Here is a 19,738-nt window from a genome sequence, read left to right on the forward strand (position 1 = left end):
CTACATACATACTACATGCTACATACATACTACATATATACTACATGCATGCTACATACATACTACATGCATGCTACATACATACTACATGCTACATACATACTACATACATACTACATGCATACTACATACATACTACATGCATGCTACATACATACTACATGCATGCTACATACATACTACATGCTACATACATACTACATGCATGCTACGTACATACTACATATATACTACATGCATGCTACATACATACTACATGCTACATACATACTACATACATACTACATGCTACATACATACTACATACATGCTACATACATACTACATACATACTACATGCATGCTACATACATACTACATGCTACATATATACTACATACATACTACATAAATACTACATGCATGCTACATACATACTACATGCTACATACATACTACATATATACTACATGCATGCTACATACATACTACATGCTACATACATACTACATACATACTACATGCATGCTACATACATATTACATGCTACATACATACTACATACATACTACATGCATGCTACATACATACTACATGCATGCTACATACATACTACATGCTACATACATACTACATACATACTACATGCATGCTACATACATACTACATATATACTACATGCATGCTACTTACATACTACATGCTACATACATACTACATACATGCTACATACATACTACATACATGCTACATACATACTACATACATACTACATGCATGCTACATACAATACATTCATACAATACATACATAGACATACAGTACATATAACATAGAGTAACATACTTACCAATACTTGTCACATTGTTCCCCGAAGCCATTGTCTTTTACGGAATAAATATTAACATAACAAACCACAAAAATACTCACCCATGATCCGAAGCAGTCCACGAGTGTGTCCCACGACGATCTTGGGTAGAGAACTGCAGCATCAGCTGATGCTGCCGCTCTCTACGGGCTGCAGGAATCCAATGACGGAAGGTAGGTATCCTTCCGCACTGTATTCCTCCGCCACTTGAAAAAAAAAAAGTCCCTAGTCTCACTTTATGGTAAAAGCTGTGTGGGAAAAGTGAGACTAGGGACTTTTTTTTTCAAGTGGCGGAGGAATACAGTGCGGAAGGATACCTACCTTCCGTCATTGGATTCCTGCAGCCCGTAGAGAGCGGCAGCATCAGCTGATGCTGCAGTTCTCTACCCAAGATCGTCGTGGGACACACTCGTGGACTGCTTCGGATCATGGGTGAGTATTTTTGTGGTTTGTTATGTTAATATTTATTCCGTAAAAGACAATGGCTTTGGGGAACAATGTGACAAGTATTGGTAAGTATGTTACTCTATGTTATATGTACTGTATGTCTATGTATGTATTGTATGAATGTATTGTATGTAGCATGCATGTAGCATGCATGTAGTATGTATGTAGCATGCATGTAGTATGTATGTAGTATGTATGTAGTATATATGTAGCATGTAGTATGTATGTAGCATGTAGTATGTATGTAGCATGCATGTAGTATGTATGTAGTATGTATGTAGCATGTAGTATGTATGTAGCATGCATGTAGTATGTATGTAGTATGTATGTAGCATGTAGTATGTATGTAGCATGCATGTAGTATGTATGTAGCAAGTAGTATGTATGTAGCATGCATGTAGTATATATGTAGTATGTATGTAGTATGTATGTAGCATGTAGTATGTATGTAGCATGTAGTATGTATGTAGCATGCATGTAGTATATATGTAGTATGTATGTAGTATATATGTAGCATGTAGCATGCATGTAGTATATATGTAGTATGTATGTAGTATGTATGTAGCATGTAGTATGTATGTAGCATGTAGTATGTATGTAGCATGTAGTATGTATGTAGCATGCATGTAGTATGTATGTAGCATGTAGTATGTATGTAGCATGCATGTAGTATATATGTAGTATGTATGTAGTATATATGTAGCATGTAGCATGCATGTAGTATATATGTAGTATGTATGTAGTATGTATGTAGCATGTAGTATGTATGTAGCATGTAGTATGTATGTAGCATGTAGTATGTATGTAGTATGTATGTAGTATATATGTAGCATGTAGTATGTATGTAGCATGCATGTAGTATGTATGTAGCATGTAGTATGTATGTAGCATGCATGTAGTATATATGTAGTATGTATGTAGTATGTATGTAGCATGTAGTATGTATGTAGCATGCATGTAGTATGTATGTAGTATGTATGTAGCATGTAGTATGTATGTAGCATGTAGTATGTATGTAGCATGCATGTAGTATATATGTAGTATGTATGTAGTATATATGTAGCATGCATGTAGTATATATGTAGTATGTATGTAGCATGTAGTATGTATGTAGCATGTAGTATGTATGTAGCATGCATGTAGTATATATGTACTATGTATGTAGCATGTAGTATGTATGTAGCATGCATGTAGTATGTATGTATGTAGTATTTTTTTTTTTTTTTTTTTACATTTAACACATTAGCCGGATGATGGGACTACTACTGTCCCATCATTGGCTAATGTGTCAATCACTGTCATGGTAGCAGGCATCGCCCGATGGGACTTGTAGTCCCATCGGACGATGCCTGCACAGCCCCCCGGAGCCTGCACAGACCACCGGAGCCTGCACAGACCACCGGCAGGGCGGCATAGCCCCCCAGCAGGCCGGTACAGACCCCCACAGGGTGCACAGACCACCGGCAGGCCGGCACAGCCCCCCGGCAGGCCGGTACAGACCCTGGGCAGTCCACACAGCCCCCCGGCAGGCCGGCACAGCCCCCCGGCAGGCCGGCAGAGACCCCCGGAAGGCCCGAAATGACGGCGCATCATGATGCGCACACACCGCGCATCATGATGACGTCATTTCGGCTGTCAATCAACTTTAAACTTCCGATTCCGATGCCCGATATTGAAAAAATATCGGATGTCGGTATCGGAATTCCGATACAGCAAGTATCGGCCGATACCCGATACTTGCGGTATCGGAATGCTCAACACTAGTAAAGATATTGATAATTATGACGTATTGGGAGCTGTACACACCTCTCACCACACTGTCTCAGTTGTGACTACTCTTACAAGTTGCCACGTAGCTCTATATGAGTCGAATTGTACTCAGATAACAAGTCTTATTACAGAAATCAGTGCAATTGTGCTTCTATGGCAGGTAAGTTGAGGAGGGAAAACTTGACGTGATAGAAAAAAACTGACTACATTTTTTGGAATCAGCATGCCAATTTTAGTATAAATCATCTCAAAAACCTAACTCAACAGAAAATTTTTTTCAAATTGTTCCCCAGTGATTCCATAAAATTTTGCATTCAAAAAGTCAAATGGCGCTTCTTCCCTTCCAAGCCCTGCTGTGTGCCCAAACAGTAGTATTTCACCACATATGGTGTATCGGCGCACTAAGGAGAAATTGCACAACAAATGGTATGGAGCAATTTCTCCTGTTACCCTTATGAAAATGCAAAATATGGAACTAAAAAGATGTATTTAGGAAAAATGTGATTTTTTTTGTTTTTTTATTTCCATGGCTCTACGCTATAAACTTCTGTGAAGCACATGTGAGCTCAAGGTGCTCAATACACATCAAGATAACTTCCATAAGGGAGTCTAGTTTCCAAAATGGTGTCAATTATGGGTTTCCACTGTTTAGCACATCAGGTGCTCTTCAAACGCGACATGGCGTCCGCTAATTATTCCATCAAATTTTGCATTCCAAAAGTCAAATGGCGCTCCTTCCCTTCCAAGCCCTGCCGTGCGCCCAAACTGTAGTATTCCCCACATATGGGGTATCGGCGTGCTCAGGAGAAATTGCACAACAAATTGTATGGAGCAATTTCTCCTGTTAAACCTTAAGAAAATGCAAGCTATGGAGCTAAAAAAGATATATTTGTGAAAAATTTGATGTTTTTAATTCCACGTCTCTACACTATAAACATCTGGGAAGCACCTGTGGATTCAAGGTGCTCAAAATACATCTAGATAAGTTTCATAAGGGGTATAATTTCCAAAATGGTATCACTTGTGGGGGGTTTCCAATGTTTAGGCACATCAGGGGCTCTTCAAACGCGACGTGACATCCGCTAATTATTCCATCAAATTTTGCATTCCAAAAGTCAAATGGCGCTCATTTTCTTCCAAGCCCTGCCTTGCGCCCAAACAGTAGTCCCTCACATATAAGGTGTCAGCACACTCAGGAGAAATTGCACATTGTTATCCTTATGAAAATGCAAATTATGGAACTAAAAAAGATATATTTGGGAAACGTGATTTTTTTATTTCCATGGCTCTATGCTATAAACTTCTGTAAAGCACAAGGTGCTCAATACACATCTAGATAAGTTCCATAAGGGGATTATTCCATCACATTTTGCATTCCAAAAGTCAAATGGCGCTCCTTCTTTTCCAAGCCCTGCTGTGCGCTCAAACAGTTGTTTTCCTCCACATATGGGGTATCGGCACACTCAGGAGAAATTGCACAACAAATTGAATGGAGCACTTTCTCCTTTTATCCTTATATAAATGCAAAATATGGAGTTAAAAAGATATATTTGGAAAAATATGATTTTTTTTTATTTCCACGGCTCTACATTATAAACTTCTGTGAAGCACCTGTGGGTTCAAGGTGCTCAATACACATCTAGATAAGTTCCCTAAAGTGTTTAGTTTCCAAAATGGTGTCAATTGTTGGGGATTACATGGCGTCTGCTAATTCCAGCATATTTTACATTCAAAAAGTGAAATGTCGCTCCTTCCCTTCCGAGCACAGCTGTGTGCCCAAACAGTAGATTTCCCCCACATATGGGCTATCGTCATGTTCAGGAGAAATTTCACAACAAAATGTATGGTCCATTTTCTCCCGTTACCCTTGGAAAAGTAAAAAAAATTAGGTCTAATTGAATATTTTTGTGAAAGAAAAGTAAATGTTTATTTTTTCTTCCACATTGCAAAAATTCTTGTGAAGCACCCGAAAGGTTAATAAACTTCTTGATTGCAGTTTTGAATGCCTTGAGGGGTTCAGTTTTTAGAATGTTATCACTTTTGGGTATATTCTTTCATATAGACCCCTCAAAGTGACTTCAAATGTGATGTGGTCCCTAAAATAAATGGTTTTGTAAAATTTGTTGAAAAAATGAAAAATCGCTGTTCAACTTTTAACCTCTATAGCTTCCTAACAAAAAAAATTTGTTCCACAATTATGCTGATGTAATGTAGATATATGGGGAATGTTATTTATTTGCTATTTTGTGCAATATGACTCTAAGGCCATAAAAATTAAGTTTGAAAATTGTGAAATTTTCAAAATTTTTGCCAAATTTCGTTTTTTTTTACAAATAAAAGCAAGTCATATCAAAGAAATATTACCGCTATCATAAATAACAATATGTCATGAGAAAACATTCTCAGAATCGGTTGAAGCGTTACAGAGTTATTACCTCATAAAGTGACAATGGTCAGAATTGTAAAAATTGGCCTGGTCATTAAAGTGAAAACAGGCTTTGTCTCAAAGGGGTTAAATATGAACACCCCTGGATGGGTATCCATCTACTGGATTGGGCGTAGTGTAAGTCCTGTCAGTCCCTATTATACTATATCTACTGCAGTGAAATTGATGCCACTTTGGTATTGTCTGCCAATAATTTTTGGAAATGTGAACACTCCTGGTTGGATGTCCATCTGCTGGATTGGGTGTAGTGGAAGACCTGTTGGTCCTTATTATACTATTTATACTCTCGTGAAATTTATGTCACTTCTGTGGTGTAAGGCCCTCACTTGTTTAAATGTGAACAATCCTGGTTGGGTGTCCATCTGCTGGATTGCGTGTAGTGGAAAACCTGTTGGTCCCTATTATGTTATTTCTATTGTGGTGAAATTGATGCCACTGTGGTATCCTCTGCCAATAATTTTTGGAAATGTGAACACTCCTGGTTGGGCCTCCTTCATGCATGTTGCCTGTAGCAGTAGGCCTCTGAGACCGCCAGTCCTCCACTTCCTTGGACTCAACTATCCGTGTTACTATCCTTAAATTTTTCTGGTAATGGTAGTCTACGAAACTGAAATTTGTGCCACCTGAGTGTGGCTGATCATGAAAGCAGGTAGAGGTGTTGCATGTGGGATCAAGGCTTCCAGCCAAGGAGGCCACCCTGATCCCTCACCCACCTCGTCTTACTGTGATGTTCAATTGATAGCTGTAAATGCTGTCCCAGACCCAGATACCTTATGCCTGGCTGATTGCCACAGTCCCATGCTAATATGTATACTGTGGGTGATTTGAGGCCACTTTCCTGGTGCCTGTCCCTCATTTGATGTGTTTTGGCAGCATTTGGGACCGTTCTAAGGTGTTGTGCATGCGTTTGTTTTTTGTTCAGTTTTGGTCTCTGAATATTTGACAAATTAATCAGTGAACATTGCAAATTCGGCGATCGTATTCCGAACCGAACATTGAATTATTCGCTTTTCTCTAGTTATGAGGAATTCCTAAAAAGTTGATTTCATCACACCAAGCTGCTTGCCTATTGCAGATTCAGTCTTCCCAGCCTGGTGCAGGGCTACAATTTTGTTTCTGGTGTCCTTTGACAGCTCTTTGGTCTTCACCATTTACTGGACACACTTCCAGGGCATAGGCCGCGCTGAAAAATACCGGCGCATGCGCAGTACCGATTATATGCTTTGCCCACAGTTGGGCAAAGTATACTGTGCAAGCGCCGGAGGCCTTTTCAATGCACAAGCGCGGAAAACTACAGCATCTGTGATATTCACAGTTGAAGATTACGATCAGCAAGCCGAGGGGGGGGGGAGGCGAATAAGCCCCGCCCATCAGACCGGACTGCGGCGATTTCCATACATCTCCACCAAGATAAAAAAGGTATTTATGCATCAAAGGTGCGGGGTCGGGGGGAATTAAAAGTCCTAATAGAATCCTTATGAAACGCACAATTGGGTAATATCTTTACATGATATCACTAAAAATGGGTGACAGATTCCCTTTTAGGCTACTTTCACACATCAGGTTTTCGGCGTCAGGCGCGATCCGGCGTCGTGCCGGAGCGCCGGATCCGGCAAATATTTCATAAAACCGGATGTGACGGATCCGTTTTTCTGCCGGATCCGTCTTGTTCTTGACAGACAAAACCGGATCCGTCTCATCCGGTTCATCCGTTTTTCGATCCTTTTTCGACGGATTACGCCGGATCCGGTTATTAAAAACACCCCTTGTGGCCTTCCGAACGGGATTGGCTACTGGAAAACTATATTTAGCGTGTTCCTACAGCCCTTCTTTGACAGGTTGTAGAGGAGAAAGTGCAGGTTGGAGAGAAGAGCAAGTTACTGGCGAAGATGGATGTTGTCATTGGAAATATTTTGAAGAATTTGGCGGATTTTACAGCGGAGGCGAATCGTTTGAGGGTGATTGTTCTGGAGAAGGAGAGAGCGAGACAGCAGCGCATCAGGCATCGTAGACGACGTTTGTGGATCCACCCCATCACAGCCAAGAGAATGACGCGTGGGGTCTATTCTACACTCTGCATGGACCTTCGACGAAACCCGGATACATTTTTTGGATATGTTCGGATGAAAATGGAGAATTTTGATTTCTTGGTGGAGCGCATTGCACACCTCATAAGAAAAGCAGACACCTATTGCCGCTTCTCTGTTTCACCCGCAGAGCGTCTGATGGTGACTTTAAGGTAAGCCACATTTATTGGATATGCTCGCATCAGAGCACACTTTCACTGCAATCTTGTTGGTGGTAGTTTGTATCTCCAAGTGTTATAGCTGAGTTTTGGTATGTAATGCTGTGATTTAAAACTAATTGATTGTTTTTTAATTCCCCACAGATTTCTTGCAACTGGAGAATCCCTTTCGTCACTGCATTTCCAGTACAGACTCGGGATTTCCACCATATCTGGAATAGTGAAGTACACATGCCGTGCACTGTGGGACTCCTTAGCTGAAGAGTTTTTACCAGAGCCCACAACAGAGAGGTGGATTGAAATTTCAGAAAAGTTTCAACAGATATGTCAGTTTCCCAACTGCTTGGGCGCTGTGGACGGGAAACATATCCGCATTGTAAAGCCAGCCGGATCGGGATCGGAATATTTCAATTGCAAGAAATATTTTTCAATTGTCCTCATGGCCATCGCTGACGCGGAATACAAATTTATTGCTGTTGATATTGGGGCCTATGGCCGCTCCAATGACTCTCAAGTTTTCAAACTGTCTGCCATCGGGCGTAAACTGTATGGAAACACCTTCCAGTTCCCACCCCCTAGACCGCTGCCGCAAACATCTGGTCCACCTATGCCATTTGTCTGTGTAGGGGATGAAGCCTTTCAGCTGTCAGAACACGTTTTGAAACCGTACGGTAGCAGAGGATTGTCAAGAACAAAACGCATTTTTAATTACCGCCTCACAAGAGCAAGAAGAATGGTTGAATGTACCTTTGGTATTCTGACAGCCAAATGGCGGGTCCTATTGACTGCGATCAACCTCAAGACAGAAACTGTGGACGAGGTGATCAAAGCTTGCGTGGTACTCCACAATTTTGTTATCTGCAAGGAACCCATTTCCATTGAGGACACCTCTGAAGAAACCACCTTGCAAGATTACCATGACATTACCACTAGAAGTTCTGTGACGGTTTCAGTAATGAGGGACAATTTTGCACTATACTTTATGTCACCTCAAGGCAGAGTACACTGGCAGGATGACAGAGTGTGAAAGATTTGTGCCCTTAACCAAAATTGTGTACCTTCTGTACCAACAGTATATACCTTTGCCAACCAAAGTTGGCTATCTTGTCTTGGTCTTACTATTTTTAGCTTTAGGCCACAGGTGTGTACCTGGTTGTGTTTTATGCAAAGTATTTCACCTTTTAACAAAAGTTGTGTACATTGTTAGGAAATCACCAACAATAAACACAACTTTTTAGGTGAAATACTTTGCTTCAAACACAACCAGGAACACAACTGTGGCAAAAAGCTAAAATTTACCCACAGTTATATACCTAGTTTTGAATACCATTTTACCTTTTAAATACCCTGTATTTAACCTTTTTGGCCGCAGAAAGAAATGACAGACAACCAGTGTAAAATAATTTAACTTTTATTGAAAAATGTTTTTTTTAGTAAACTGTTTTTAAATTTTAATAAACTTTTTTAATAAAGCTTTGAAACCATAAAACTGGTCATTTTTATTAAAATACACACATATTATAAATCTGTGTAGTGTGGGGTGGAAATACTGCTGGAGGGGCTGCGGGACACTTCGACACTGGGAGTGTGGAGAGAGGACTGGGATCGTGGTGGGGAAGGAACAGTTAGAGGTGATGGTGTGGAAAAAGCTACAGAATGGGTGGACATGTGGGAGGCAGAAGAGGTGGTGGGCGGTGGAGTGGAGGGTTGGGCAGGGACTGTAGGAGCAGATGATGTTGATGGCAAGTTGTATGGGGAAGGAGTTTGGTATGGGGCAGGTTGCTGGAAGTGGGGAGATGTCTGGTACTGGGGAGGTTGCTGGTACTGGGGAGGTTGCTGGTACTGGGGAGGTTGCTGGTACTGGGGAGGTGGATGGTATGTAATAGGAGGGGGAGGATGGAAAGTGGCTGGAGGGGGTGCAGGTGGAGGAACTACTGGGGTGGGAAGAGGAGGTTGGGAGGTAACGTGCTGGAGAGCACCGTGGCATGAATGCATTACATGCATCTGCTGGGTAGGAGATAGCGTTTCCATGCGCTCCACAACAGATCTGAAAAAGGTGTGGTTTGGCGAAGATCTTGCTTCTGAATGCATGGTTTGCAGAAGTGTCTTCACCTCCAGAATGCTGGAGTTGATCTGCTGAAAGCCTGCGGAGATTTGCTCTGACAAGACTTTTAGACAGTTCTGGAAAGATGCATTCAGATGCAAGAACTCTGGCGCATAAGTCTTTTCCTGACCCCTCTGCCGCTGCCGCCCAGTACCCGCAGGTGTACTAGAGGTGGCAGGGGCAGAAGGGTGGGGTAAAGGGAAAGCGATCTCCTCACCAGCAGCTTCATGTAATGTAGGCGGCCACGATGCTCCTGTGCTGGTGGATGGGACAGAGTGGTCGAATGTGTGGGAAGGCTGTGAAGGTGCAGATGTACCGGGGCGGTCGAAGTGTCCCTCGGTGCCGGTCTCCTCAGGGATCGCCTCAGAAGGGTCCAACCGTGCAGGCTCCCGAGTGCTGCTCACCGTGCTGTGGAATAAAGAGAAAAAAAAACAATTAAAAAAGTGACATGGCATGGCCCTGGCTGAAAAAAAATTGTTACATCTAAACATTTTTTTTTCACATGTGGTGTGTAATATTTACCTTCTGGTGACCATTGTATCCCGGAGGAACGACAGGGCTTGTGCGTACTTGTACTTGCTCCTGCGTCCTCCAGATCCACTCGGGGCCCGCATCTCTTTATTGAACTCCTTCTTGAAACGATCCCTCACAGACCGCCACCGCTTCACAATTCTGTCCCCTGAAGCGAGAAAGGAGTGGTTAGTATACAACATCAGTGTTTCCCAAACTCCAGTCCTCATGGTCCCCAGGGGTCATGTTTTCAGGATTTCCATAGTAAATAGAAATCCTGAACACATGATCCGTGGGGACCACGAGGACTGTTGTTCGGGAAACACTGGTTTACATCAAGCAACCGGTACTGTATATACTTACGCTCTTTAATCTGGGCCCGAGCATCGAGGTCCTCCCAGCGGTCCACAAGGAGCGAACAGATTTCCTCCCAGAGTCGTCGGGTAACGATCAGGTCAGCGTGGCGGCGGTCAGCCATATTCCAGAGCGGCTCCCTTTCTCTGACGAGATCGATGAGGTGGTCCACATCGATTCCTCCATCCTCACCGTCAGAGTCGGGAGCACGCTGTGAAGGCTGTTAAAGAAAAAGACAAAAATAACATAATTAGCCTCCACAAAAGAAATGAAATAAAAAGTGCAAAAAAACAAAGCAAAAATATTTATACTTACACGCTGGTGACCGCCGCGTTGCTGTCGCCGACGACCCTGGGAGGCACTGCGAGGACCTCTTGGCCGAGCACCAGATTGGGAAGACTAGAGAAGAAAACAAAAAATGTTATGTGTTTGGATGTAGGCATTTGTTTGCTGTGTGTGGTCTGCAGAACATTGTTTTCTATGTGTTGTGTGTAGTGTGATGTTGTGTTTCTGCGTTTGATGCCAAAAACTTACCAATTGTGAGCCCACTCCAGGTGTCTGTCCACCCCTTCCTTCTTCTGGGAGCTCCTCTTCATCTTGTGATTCCTGTTTTGAAATAAAAGGCAATGAATAGACATATATTACAGAGATGATGGATTTTGGAAATAAAAACTTGCCGTCAAAAGCTGACGATGCGAGGGAGGGCTCCCAGAAGAAGATGTGCTGTCCTCTTGCTGGCCAGACTCCATGCCTGTGGGTGGTGTTACAGCTGCTGCCAGTGCTGCTGCTGCTGCTGCACCTCTTGGGCGGCTGTTGAATAAAGAGAAACAAAGGGCCAATGAATATCTTGATATTCCATGGCCCTAGTTTGGAGGAATGGGGGATTTGATAATTACCGTCTCTCATCTGCTGCTGGACTCCCCTCCTCAGCATGTTCCATTTGCTGCTCCATTTGGCGTGGTGGTGGTGCTGATGGTGCTGCAGTGGTCTCCTGCCTTCTCCTGCGCCTGGTTGCTGTCTTGGGTGGCATGTTGGGTGTGGCTGAGGGTCCCACTGTCTTGCTTTTATATATGGGTCTTGTGGGCAGAGCTACTGAGCATGCTCAGACCAAAAAAAACGGATCCGGCGCATTGCGGCGCTCATAGGCTTTCATTGTGTGAAAAAGCCGGACGCGCCGGATCCGGCGTGTCCGGCTTTTTCGCCGGAGACAAAAAACGTTACAGTAGCCGTTTTTTCCAGACGCCGGATCGCGACACATTGCCGGATCCGGCGAAAACCGGATGAAACACATGGCCATCCGGCGCGATCCGGCGCAAATGCAAGTCAATGGGGGGGAAACCGGATCCGGCATTGCATTTCGCCGGATCCGGTTTTTGTCAAAAGCGCCGGATCGCGCCTGACGGCGAAAACCTGATGTGTGAAAGAGGCCTAAGTGGGAGAACTTTCAGAATTGGTGGTTGACTAAATAATTTTTTCCCCATTGTATTTATAGTGATCGATTTAACTGTGTCCATAAGCTATTCTAGGAACTATTCTCTATAGATATTTAAGTGCTGCTAAGTCTTCAGCTAGTTATTATCTTATGTCTTGTTATTTTCACATGAAATACCCTTGTGTTTAAATTCTGGTGAATTAGTTTTTTTGGTTTTTAAATTTTGTTAATAAAATATCGTAAATTTTAATTTCTCATGTTCATGCCTTTTTATCCCTTCGTTTGCTTGAGTTGGGATATATTGTTAAATATCTATGTATGAGGTTACACTGTACATGTTCAGGACCTTGTGATATAAGTTATTATAAGAAGTTGAGATAGACAGTACAAGTTTCACCATTGCACAATGTGCAAAGGTTTCCAAAAATTAGCCAAGGGGGTCTCTCTCAGAGCAGCTGAAAGATGCCGTCATGGGGACATCACAATACACTTTGCTGTTATTACAAGAGGCAGAGATAGAGTACAAGTTTCACCACTGCACAACGTGCAAAGGTTTAAAAAAATTAGCCAAGGGGTCTGTATCAGACAAGCTGAAAGATGCCGTGATGGGGATATCACAATACACATAGCAGTTACTGCAAGTTTCACCATTGCAGAATGTGCAAAGATTTCAAAATTTGACATTGAGAGTCCTCAGTGGTTGATACCTTTTAATGGCTAACTGAAAATATGGTAACAAATTGCAAGCTTTCAATACTACTCAGGTCTTTTCATCATGTATATAGACATACAAAATCTGAATAATCTTGAAAGCTTGCAATTTGTTACCATCTTTTCAGTTAGCCATTAAAAGGTATCAACCACTGAGGACTCTCAATTCCAAATATTTTTCTATCTACTGGCTAACATGGTACAAAGATATACATCTTTCCTGTATCAAAGGTTTCAAAATATTAGCTAAGGGTCTCTCTCAGACCAACTGAAAGATGCCATGATGGGATATCACAATACACTTAGCAGTTATTACAAGAGGTAGAGAATACAAGTTTCACCATTCCAGAAGGTGTGAATGTGCAAAGATTTCAAAAAGATTACTCAAGGGGTCTCTCAGACCAGCTGAAAGATGCCGTGATGGGGAGATCAGAATACACTTAGCAGTTATTACAAGGAGAGTCAAGGTTTTGTTGAAAATGTATTCAGTGAAGTTGGTAAGTTGCTGAGGATTTTCCTTTTTAACTTGCATGAGGATGTCCTCACTGAGATCAGTTTTGAACTTTGTCCAAATGTCAAGGGGATTTAAAATGTTACAGGTTTATAGAAGAATATCAAAGAGGTGTTTTAGTCACTTTGGGGTTTGCGTGGCTGCAGCTTCACTGAGAGTCATGTTCCAGTGTGCTTCATTTTCCAGAAGTCCTCGTCTTTGGCAAGCTCCCCTGAATGTTTCACAAACATGGTCTCCGACAGTCTTCAAGTCAGAAAATGATGTTGGACCCTTGACAACATGAGGTAACATGCGCAGGTAGAAGGACTCTGTATATGACGGATGAATAGTGTAGACGCAACCAAGAGTATCATTTGCTTATTTGCTTTGCCCCCTGGATGGACTTTAACATCAAGCCCCTGTTTGCTCTGTTCTAGTGTTTTACTGGATGCATTCCAAGTGTAGTACTTTGGTAGATCACAGTAGAGTATTGTTTTTGCAACTGTACTGTATCTTGTTGACAAAGTTCAAAACATGCCAAGAGGGTGGTCTTAGGTAGTGTTTGAAGCTGCTGGATCAGGTTTGCCGGGTCAAAGTAAATCCTCTGTCCATGTTTCAAGTGAACACTGAGATGCATAACTGGTGGGTAGCGTTCATGAATAGAAAACCCTAGTATTTTCCAAACAGCTTTATTGCTGCTGATGTACCTTCTCATCTGGAATGCCTCTACTTCATCAATAGGTCCATTTTTCTGGAGTTCAAACACTGCTTGATCACTTCCTTTGTAGACATATTTGTATATGTACTTGATTGATTTCACAGAGTGGCAAGATTCAACATTGATGTGGGCCTACAACATTTTTGAAAGCAGAGGATTGTAAGGCACCACCCACTTGTTGCCAATTTCTATTTCTTAGGGTGATGATCCAACCCACATTTTGCGCTTTGCTATGAAACCACCATCCCCTCGTTTTCTTCTTCGGTAGACTCGATATCCATTTTGTCCAGTTTGTGTTTCTTGGACCAGGTTTCGTGGGTAATTCTTTGAACACCTGCCAGCAACCATGCAGGAAGAATTTTTGTTGAGGTTCCCACAGGTACCATGGATCATGTTCTTTGTGATGGTGTCATACAGCAACGGGTCATTATCAGGGTCTGGCAATTCTGCACTGATGATATTGTCAATTTGAGTGGGCTGTATTTTTGTTTCAGCCAGATCAAGATATGGACATGATGAAGGCCTCTTTTTGCCATTCAACTGAATACATCCAGCGCTGTTTCTCACCAAAAAACATGTGCTTTTGCAATCAGATGAACCATTTTTGCAAGTTTTCAAAAGAAAACTTGTGCATTGATGTCATGGCGATGGACAGTTTTCTGGCCTGGTGACAGGTGCTCTCTTATTTCCTTCCAATTAGGATTGCACGTAAATGTAATGAAAAGATCTGGACGGCCAAACTTTCTTACGTAAGTCATTGCATCCTGAGTGTATTCATGCATGTGTCATGGGCTTCCAGTGAAAGTTGATGGAAGGATTACCATTTTACCCAAGTCGTTTGGATTGGCATAATTTGCCACAGCATCTTTAAGGTGAATGTATTCCTCAGCTCTGAGCTTCTTTTGATTTAGTCGGATATATAGAGGATGTTCACTCTCAATTTTTGCATACATGTCAACGATAAATTGGTGGAAGAGATGTCTGCATTTGAGGGTTTGATTTTCCTTACCAACTTTTGTCATGATCCTATAGGCATAGAGGTCAATGGCCGAGACTTTTTTCCCTGAAGGGTTGCTTGGTGCAAGATTTGTCTGAGGTATTTGAAAGTGATAGCCATCCTGTCCCTGCCAAAAGATGATTGGATATTGCAGTGCATCATAGGACCTGTGAGTTTCTGCCACCCGTTGCAAACCATTGTTCATTTTCTGAAGCACAATGTCACGGCTGTGAAACTCATTACCCACAATCAAAATAGCTACCTCATCAAATGTGGGGGGAATTGAAATGCTCACCTTGTGGTGTTTTGTCAGCTCTGATTACAACTTTTTAATCGTCACTTGGCATGCATTCAAGTGCAGTCTTGAAAAGTCAAACATATGGATTGTTTAAGTGAAGGAACTGCTGCAAGTTAGTGACAATATCAAGGCTTCTACATTTCCCATGAAGTAGAGTTGAAGAAATTGAGGCTCTTTTCCTTGTAATGGGAGACGTGAGACAATTGAGTGGTAAATCTGTCCTTGAACTTTGAACTTGGGCAAAAATCCAGTTGTAAAAACTTCTCTTTTTGCAACAAATGATGTCATTTGGAAGCAGTTGTACTTTCTGATGTTGTCCAAGAAATGGTTTGATATTACAGTGGTGCCTGTCATCAGAGACTTCAGGTGATCTGGTGGTGAGAGGAGAGGAAGCAGTTTTACCTTGCCATTTTCACAGCATAAACCTGGCAGTTCATCTTTCCACTTCAGGGCATTGCAGTACATGCAGACCACATCCATTTTTCCTATATTAACTATTGGATTATCCTGATAGTTGATGTCTGATTGGTAGAAAAAGGCAGAGTATTTCAAATTTCCAACTTTTTCCTCTGTCCTGGTGGAAGCAGTTGCGATTCTGCAAGTCTTGCTTCTCTCTGCTGAGACATTTCAGTGGCCCTTTAGGAAGCAGCTCTTGCCTCCCTTTCTACCATTTCTGTACTCATTTCTATAAGTCATGCCTCCCTTTCTTATTTTTGTAAGTCTTGCTCATTGAGGTGTAATACAGATTTTCTCTTAGAGAAATCAGATTTCAACCTTGTGGGAGTGTACTACCACTTAGTTGGAAATTTAAAAGAAGGACTAATTTAGAGTGGCATTAGTTGTAGCTGTATAAATACGTTTAAAGCGAACCTGTCATCAGGATTTTGCTAAGTAAACTACAAGCATTGTCAGGTTGGCGCTGTTATATGGATTAAAATGATACTTGGATTGGAGGAATCCATCTTGTGTTTCTTTTTTTAATCTGTGTTTGAAGTTTTAAGTTAATGAAATGATGGTGCATCGGGGCATGGCGGTATGCAGATGTTTTTTGATGCTCTGGCCTCATCATGATCATTCTGGGCTTAAATGATAGGTTACTGAACGTTCAGTGACGTTCTTCCCATTTTAAATACTGCGCCTGCGCATTTAATATTGTGGTCTTCAAAAAGAGAAATTTTGCTTCAACAAAATGGTGCTGGCGCATGCGCAATAGCATCTGGGTCGCCCTCCCAGCGCTGTGGGGTACTCGGTACCGGGCCAGTCTCTCAGAGGGGATTGTCACAGCAGCGGTGACCCGGTCTGTGGCCCTGGGCGCCCATATAAAAGGGGTTGAGTTGGGAATAAAGTTTCTAAGTGATTCTTGACGCCACCTGTGGTGTTCGGCAAGGGAGGTGTTAAGCCGACGCTGCAGACAGATCCTCTGGGACAGATGGTGTGGTGCAGCAATGATGTTGTAGCCCTCCACAGGTAGGGCTGTTGGTCCCAGGGCAGTGTAGCGGTATGTTTAGGAAGAGGGTGCAGTGATTGGCACAGAGATGTAGCAGTGCTGAGGATGTTGCAGGAAGGAGGCAAGGACACAACAGGGTGCAGTTTCTTTACCTTTACTTGGCAAATGCAGTCCAGGGTCCTGATTACAGATGGCAGAGGAGCAGGCTAGCCTGGAAGCAACTCAGGAATCTCTCTATCAGATGGGTTGTGTAGTCTCCTTCCTAGCGCTGGCTTGAGGTACATGCAGTACAGTGTTACACTGAAGTTCCTCCTTCTTCTCTTAGAACTACCTCGTATGGCAGACAGCTGTAGCCCTCTATCTCTCTTGGCTCACCCGTCGCTGTTGTGCCTCCGAGTCTTAGTTGGGAATAGAGCATTTACAACTTCCTATTCCTCTGGTTTCTGTTGCAGAACCTTCAGGCTCCAGATCATGCGCTTTCACTGTGAGGGAGCTCTCTAGCCTCAGCTCAACCTCCAGCTTCTCTCCACACGTCTACACACTTTGCCCTCCTCACACTAATTTCCCCTCCTGGCCCTCAGAGAGCACTCCTCCCCCAATTCTGGTTCAGAGCTCCCTCTGCTGGCCTGGAGTGGGAACTGTGTTGCATGACATGGTTAACTGCTAGAGAGACCCTTCATTGCTTCCAAGCATGACATCACCCTCCCTGGAGGAAGGCAATGCCATTGTGGCGACCATACTCCTGGGGGCGCCACACATCTATCGGCAAGCAATGCTCTCAATCTGCACATGCGCAGCTCTCTGTGTTCCGAGGACCAGTATGGGAACGTGCAGAAGAAAAATAAATTGTCGCTGTTGGACATAGCAACGCTCCCGCACTGGTACACGGAACACAACCAGCGCCATTTTGTTGAAACAAAATTTTTATTTTTAACACAATATTAATCACTGAATGACTGCCTATTCGACTTTTAACGGCGGTAGTTAAGGGGCCTTTTTCCTCCTGCACCTCATGCTCCTTTTTACACAGCCTCCGCTTACACCTCATGCTCCTCCTTTATACACAGCATTTTTCAGCAGCACAGCTTTTCTCTTTTATAGTCGCCTCCTCTGGCAGCACCTCACACTCCTCTTCCATATACAATTGGAAACACCTGATCCCAAGAGAAATTGCACTAATTGCAATAAAGCGTATTGTATACACAGCCTACTTCTTCTGCAGCACCACACAGCAACTTCCTGTTATGAGCACAGCGGTGTAATCCATGCGGCTCCTCCCTTTCCCTTGATATGCCTCAGAGGAGCAACTCCAGTCTAGGCACAACAGAGTTAGAAGTGGCCTGTGCCTGCCGCGCACTGATGCTCTGAAGATGGCGGCCCTGATTGTAGCTTGCAGCATCTGGAACATTGCAGTCGGTGAATTTTGCAGGGTGGCTTTCGAGGTGAATGTGTCTCCGCCTGTGTGAGCTAATAACGTGGGCCATGTGGACGGGACTTTGTGTGGAGTGGGTGTGGCTATGCAAAGTGGGCATGGCTATGTGGGGTGGGCATGGCTTCATACATACACACACACAGACACTAAGCTTTATATATATAGAGATTTACTGCTATATACTCATTTCCTAAAAAACTTGCAACAATACTTACTTTAAAAAAACTTGAATATAGGACACAATAAAAACTGCTTCCCCCCTTTGTTAAAAAGAATGACCCTACCCAATATTCTCCTCCCTCTTAACATATTTTTCCTTCCCAAAAAATTGTTTATTACTTATGCCCTGGACTGTTCTTTCATTCATGTTATGATTAACGTGTAATGTTTTTTGTAAAATTAAAATTAAGAAGATATTTATAGTTCATTCATAATCCTGACAAATTCATTGATTGTTTTTTCTTTTTTTTTTGTAGATTTTAAAGAACAGCTTATTTCATCTTCTTTGCTTCTGTCACCATGGTTCGCATCTTAAGAAAACTAGGTCTCATCACTATAACAATTAGCATTTCGTGTTTTCTTTATGTTTTTCTTTTTCGACATCCAAAAACGTTTGACAATACTGCGGAACATCAGTATATATTAACAATTAGAGAATATGCAAAAGTTAATATTTCATTACCTGAAAAAAGCAGCTCAAAATATGTCACAGAGCAGAATACTCACTTACTGAGACCTAGCTGGAAATCCAGGTACCATAAAACAACACTGTGGGAAAAGCAGATGAGTTTCCGTGACCTTGCCCTAAGACTACAATTACAGAGGAGATATTATCAAACTAAGAATATATATAAAGTTAAATATGAGGGTAAAATTAACCAACAGCACAATCCACATGAAATTTTGTGCCAGCTTAAGCTCAAGGTGAACATAACAACATTGACGAGGTCTGACCTATCTGACAATGCCATTCCCTGGAGTCGTTTTCTGCCCAACAAAGATATTAATGAGGCGGTGGGAAAACTAAGACGTTGTGCTGTAGTTTCTTCAGCTGGATCTATGAAAGGTTCAAAGCTCGGACAGGAGATTGGTGAGTGGAACAGTCATGTAAATATTCATCCTAGTGACATAGCTTGTAAGACTTAAAAAAATTAATCTACGGTAGTTTAGCCTATTCTTCCAAAAGTCAAAGGAAAGGGGAAATCCATTGTGAGCCAACAGCCAATTATTATTTCCCTATAGAAATAGGTCAATATATGACTGCTCATAGCAGAAACTAAAAAAGTTACAGATTTATTAAAAGCTGTGCTCCTGTAAATAAATTATCTCCAATTTCGTTGACGCAAAAAAAGCCATCAATATGCTCCTATAACTCAATGCTGGAGGATTTCTTTCAAGTTGGGAATCTGTAAATTTATTTTATAAAGTTAAATTAGTGAATATCTTGCTTCCAGACGGGTCTTTCATTCACTAGGCTCCACGTGACATGT

General features: G+C 42.3%; 1 protein-coding gene across 3 annotated transcripts in view; it reads left to right on the plus strand.

The window, feature by feature from the left end:
• The window catches only part of LOC141095327 (beta-galactoside alpha-2,6-sialyltransferase 1-like), a 194,495-nt gene that overhangs the window by 91,049 nt on the left and 83,708 nt on the right, over window positions 1-19,738 (plus strand). The window contains exons 2-3 of one of the 3 annotated variants that reach the window (XM_073581298.1): window positions 13,564-13,674; window positions 18,725-19,338. In XM_073581298.1, the coding sequence (XP_073437399.1) occupies window positions 18,768-19,338 (571 nt within the window). In that variant the 5' untranslated portion in view covers window positions 13,564-13,674; window positions 18,725-18,767. The remainder of the gene's footprint in view (window positions 1-13,563; window positions 13,675-18,724; window positions 19,339-19,738) is intronic. The other 2 variants (XM_073581297.1, XM_073581299.1) reach the window with 2 other exon arrangements.

Source organism: Dendrobates tinctorius, unplaced genomic scaffold (assembly GCF_039654945.1).
Source record: "Dendrobates tinctorius isolate UK_male_01 unplaced genomic scaffold, ASM3965494v1 ptg000069l, whole genome shotgun sequence".
Classification (NCBI taxonomy): Eukaryota; Metazoa; Chordata; class Amphibia; order Anura; family Dendrobatidae; genus Dendrobates; species Dendrobates tinctorius.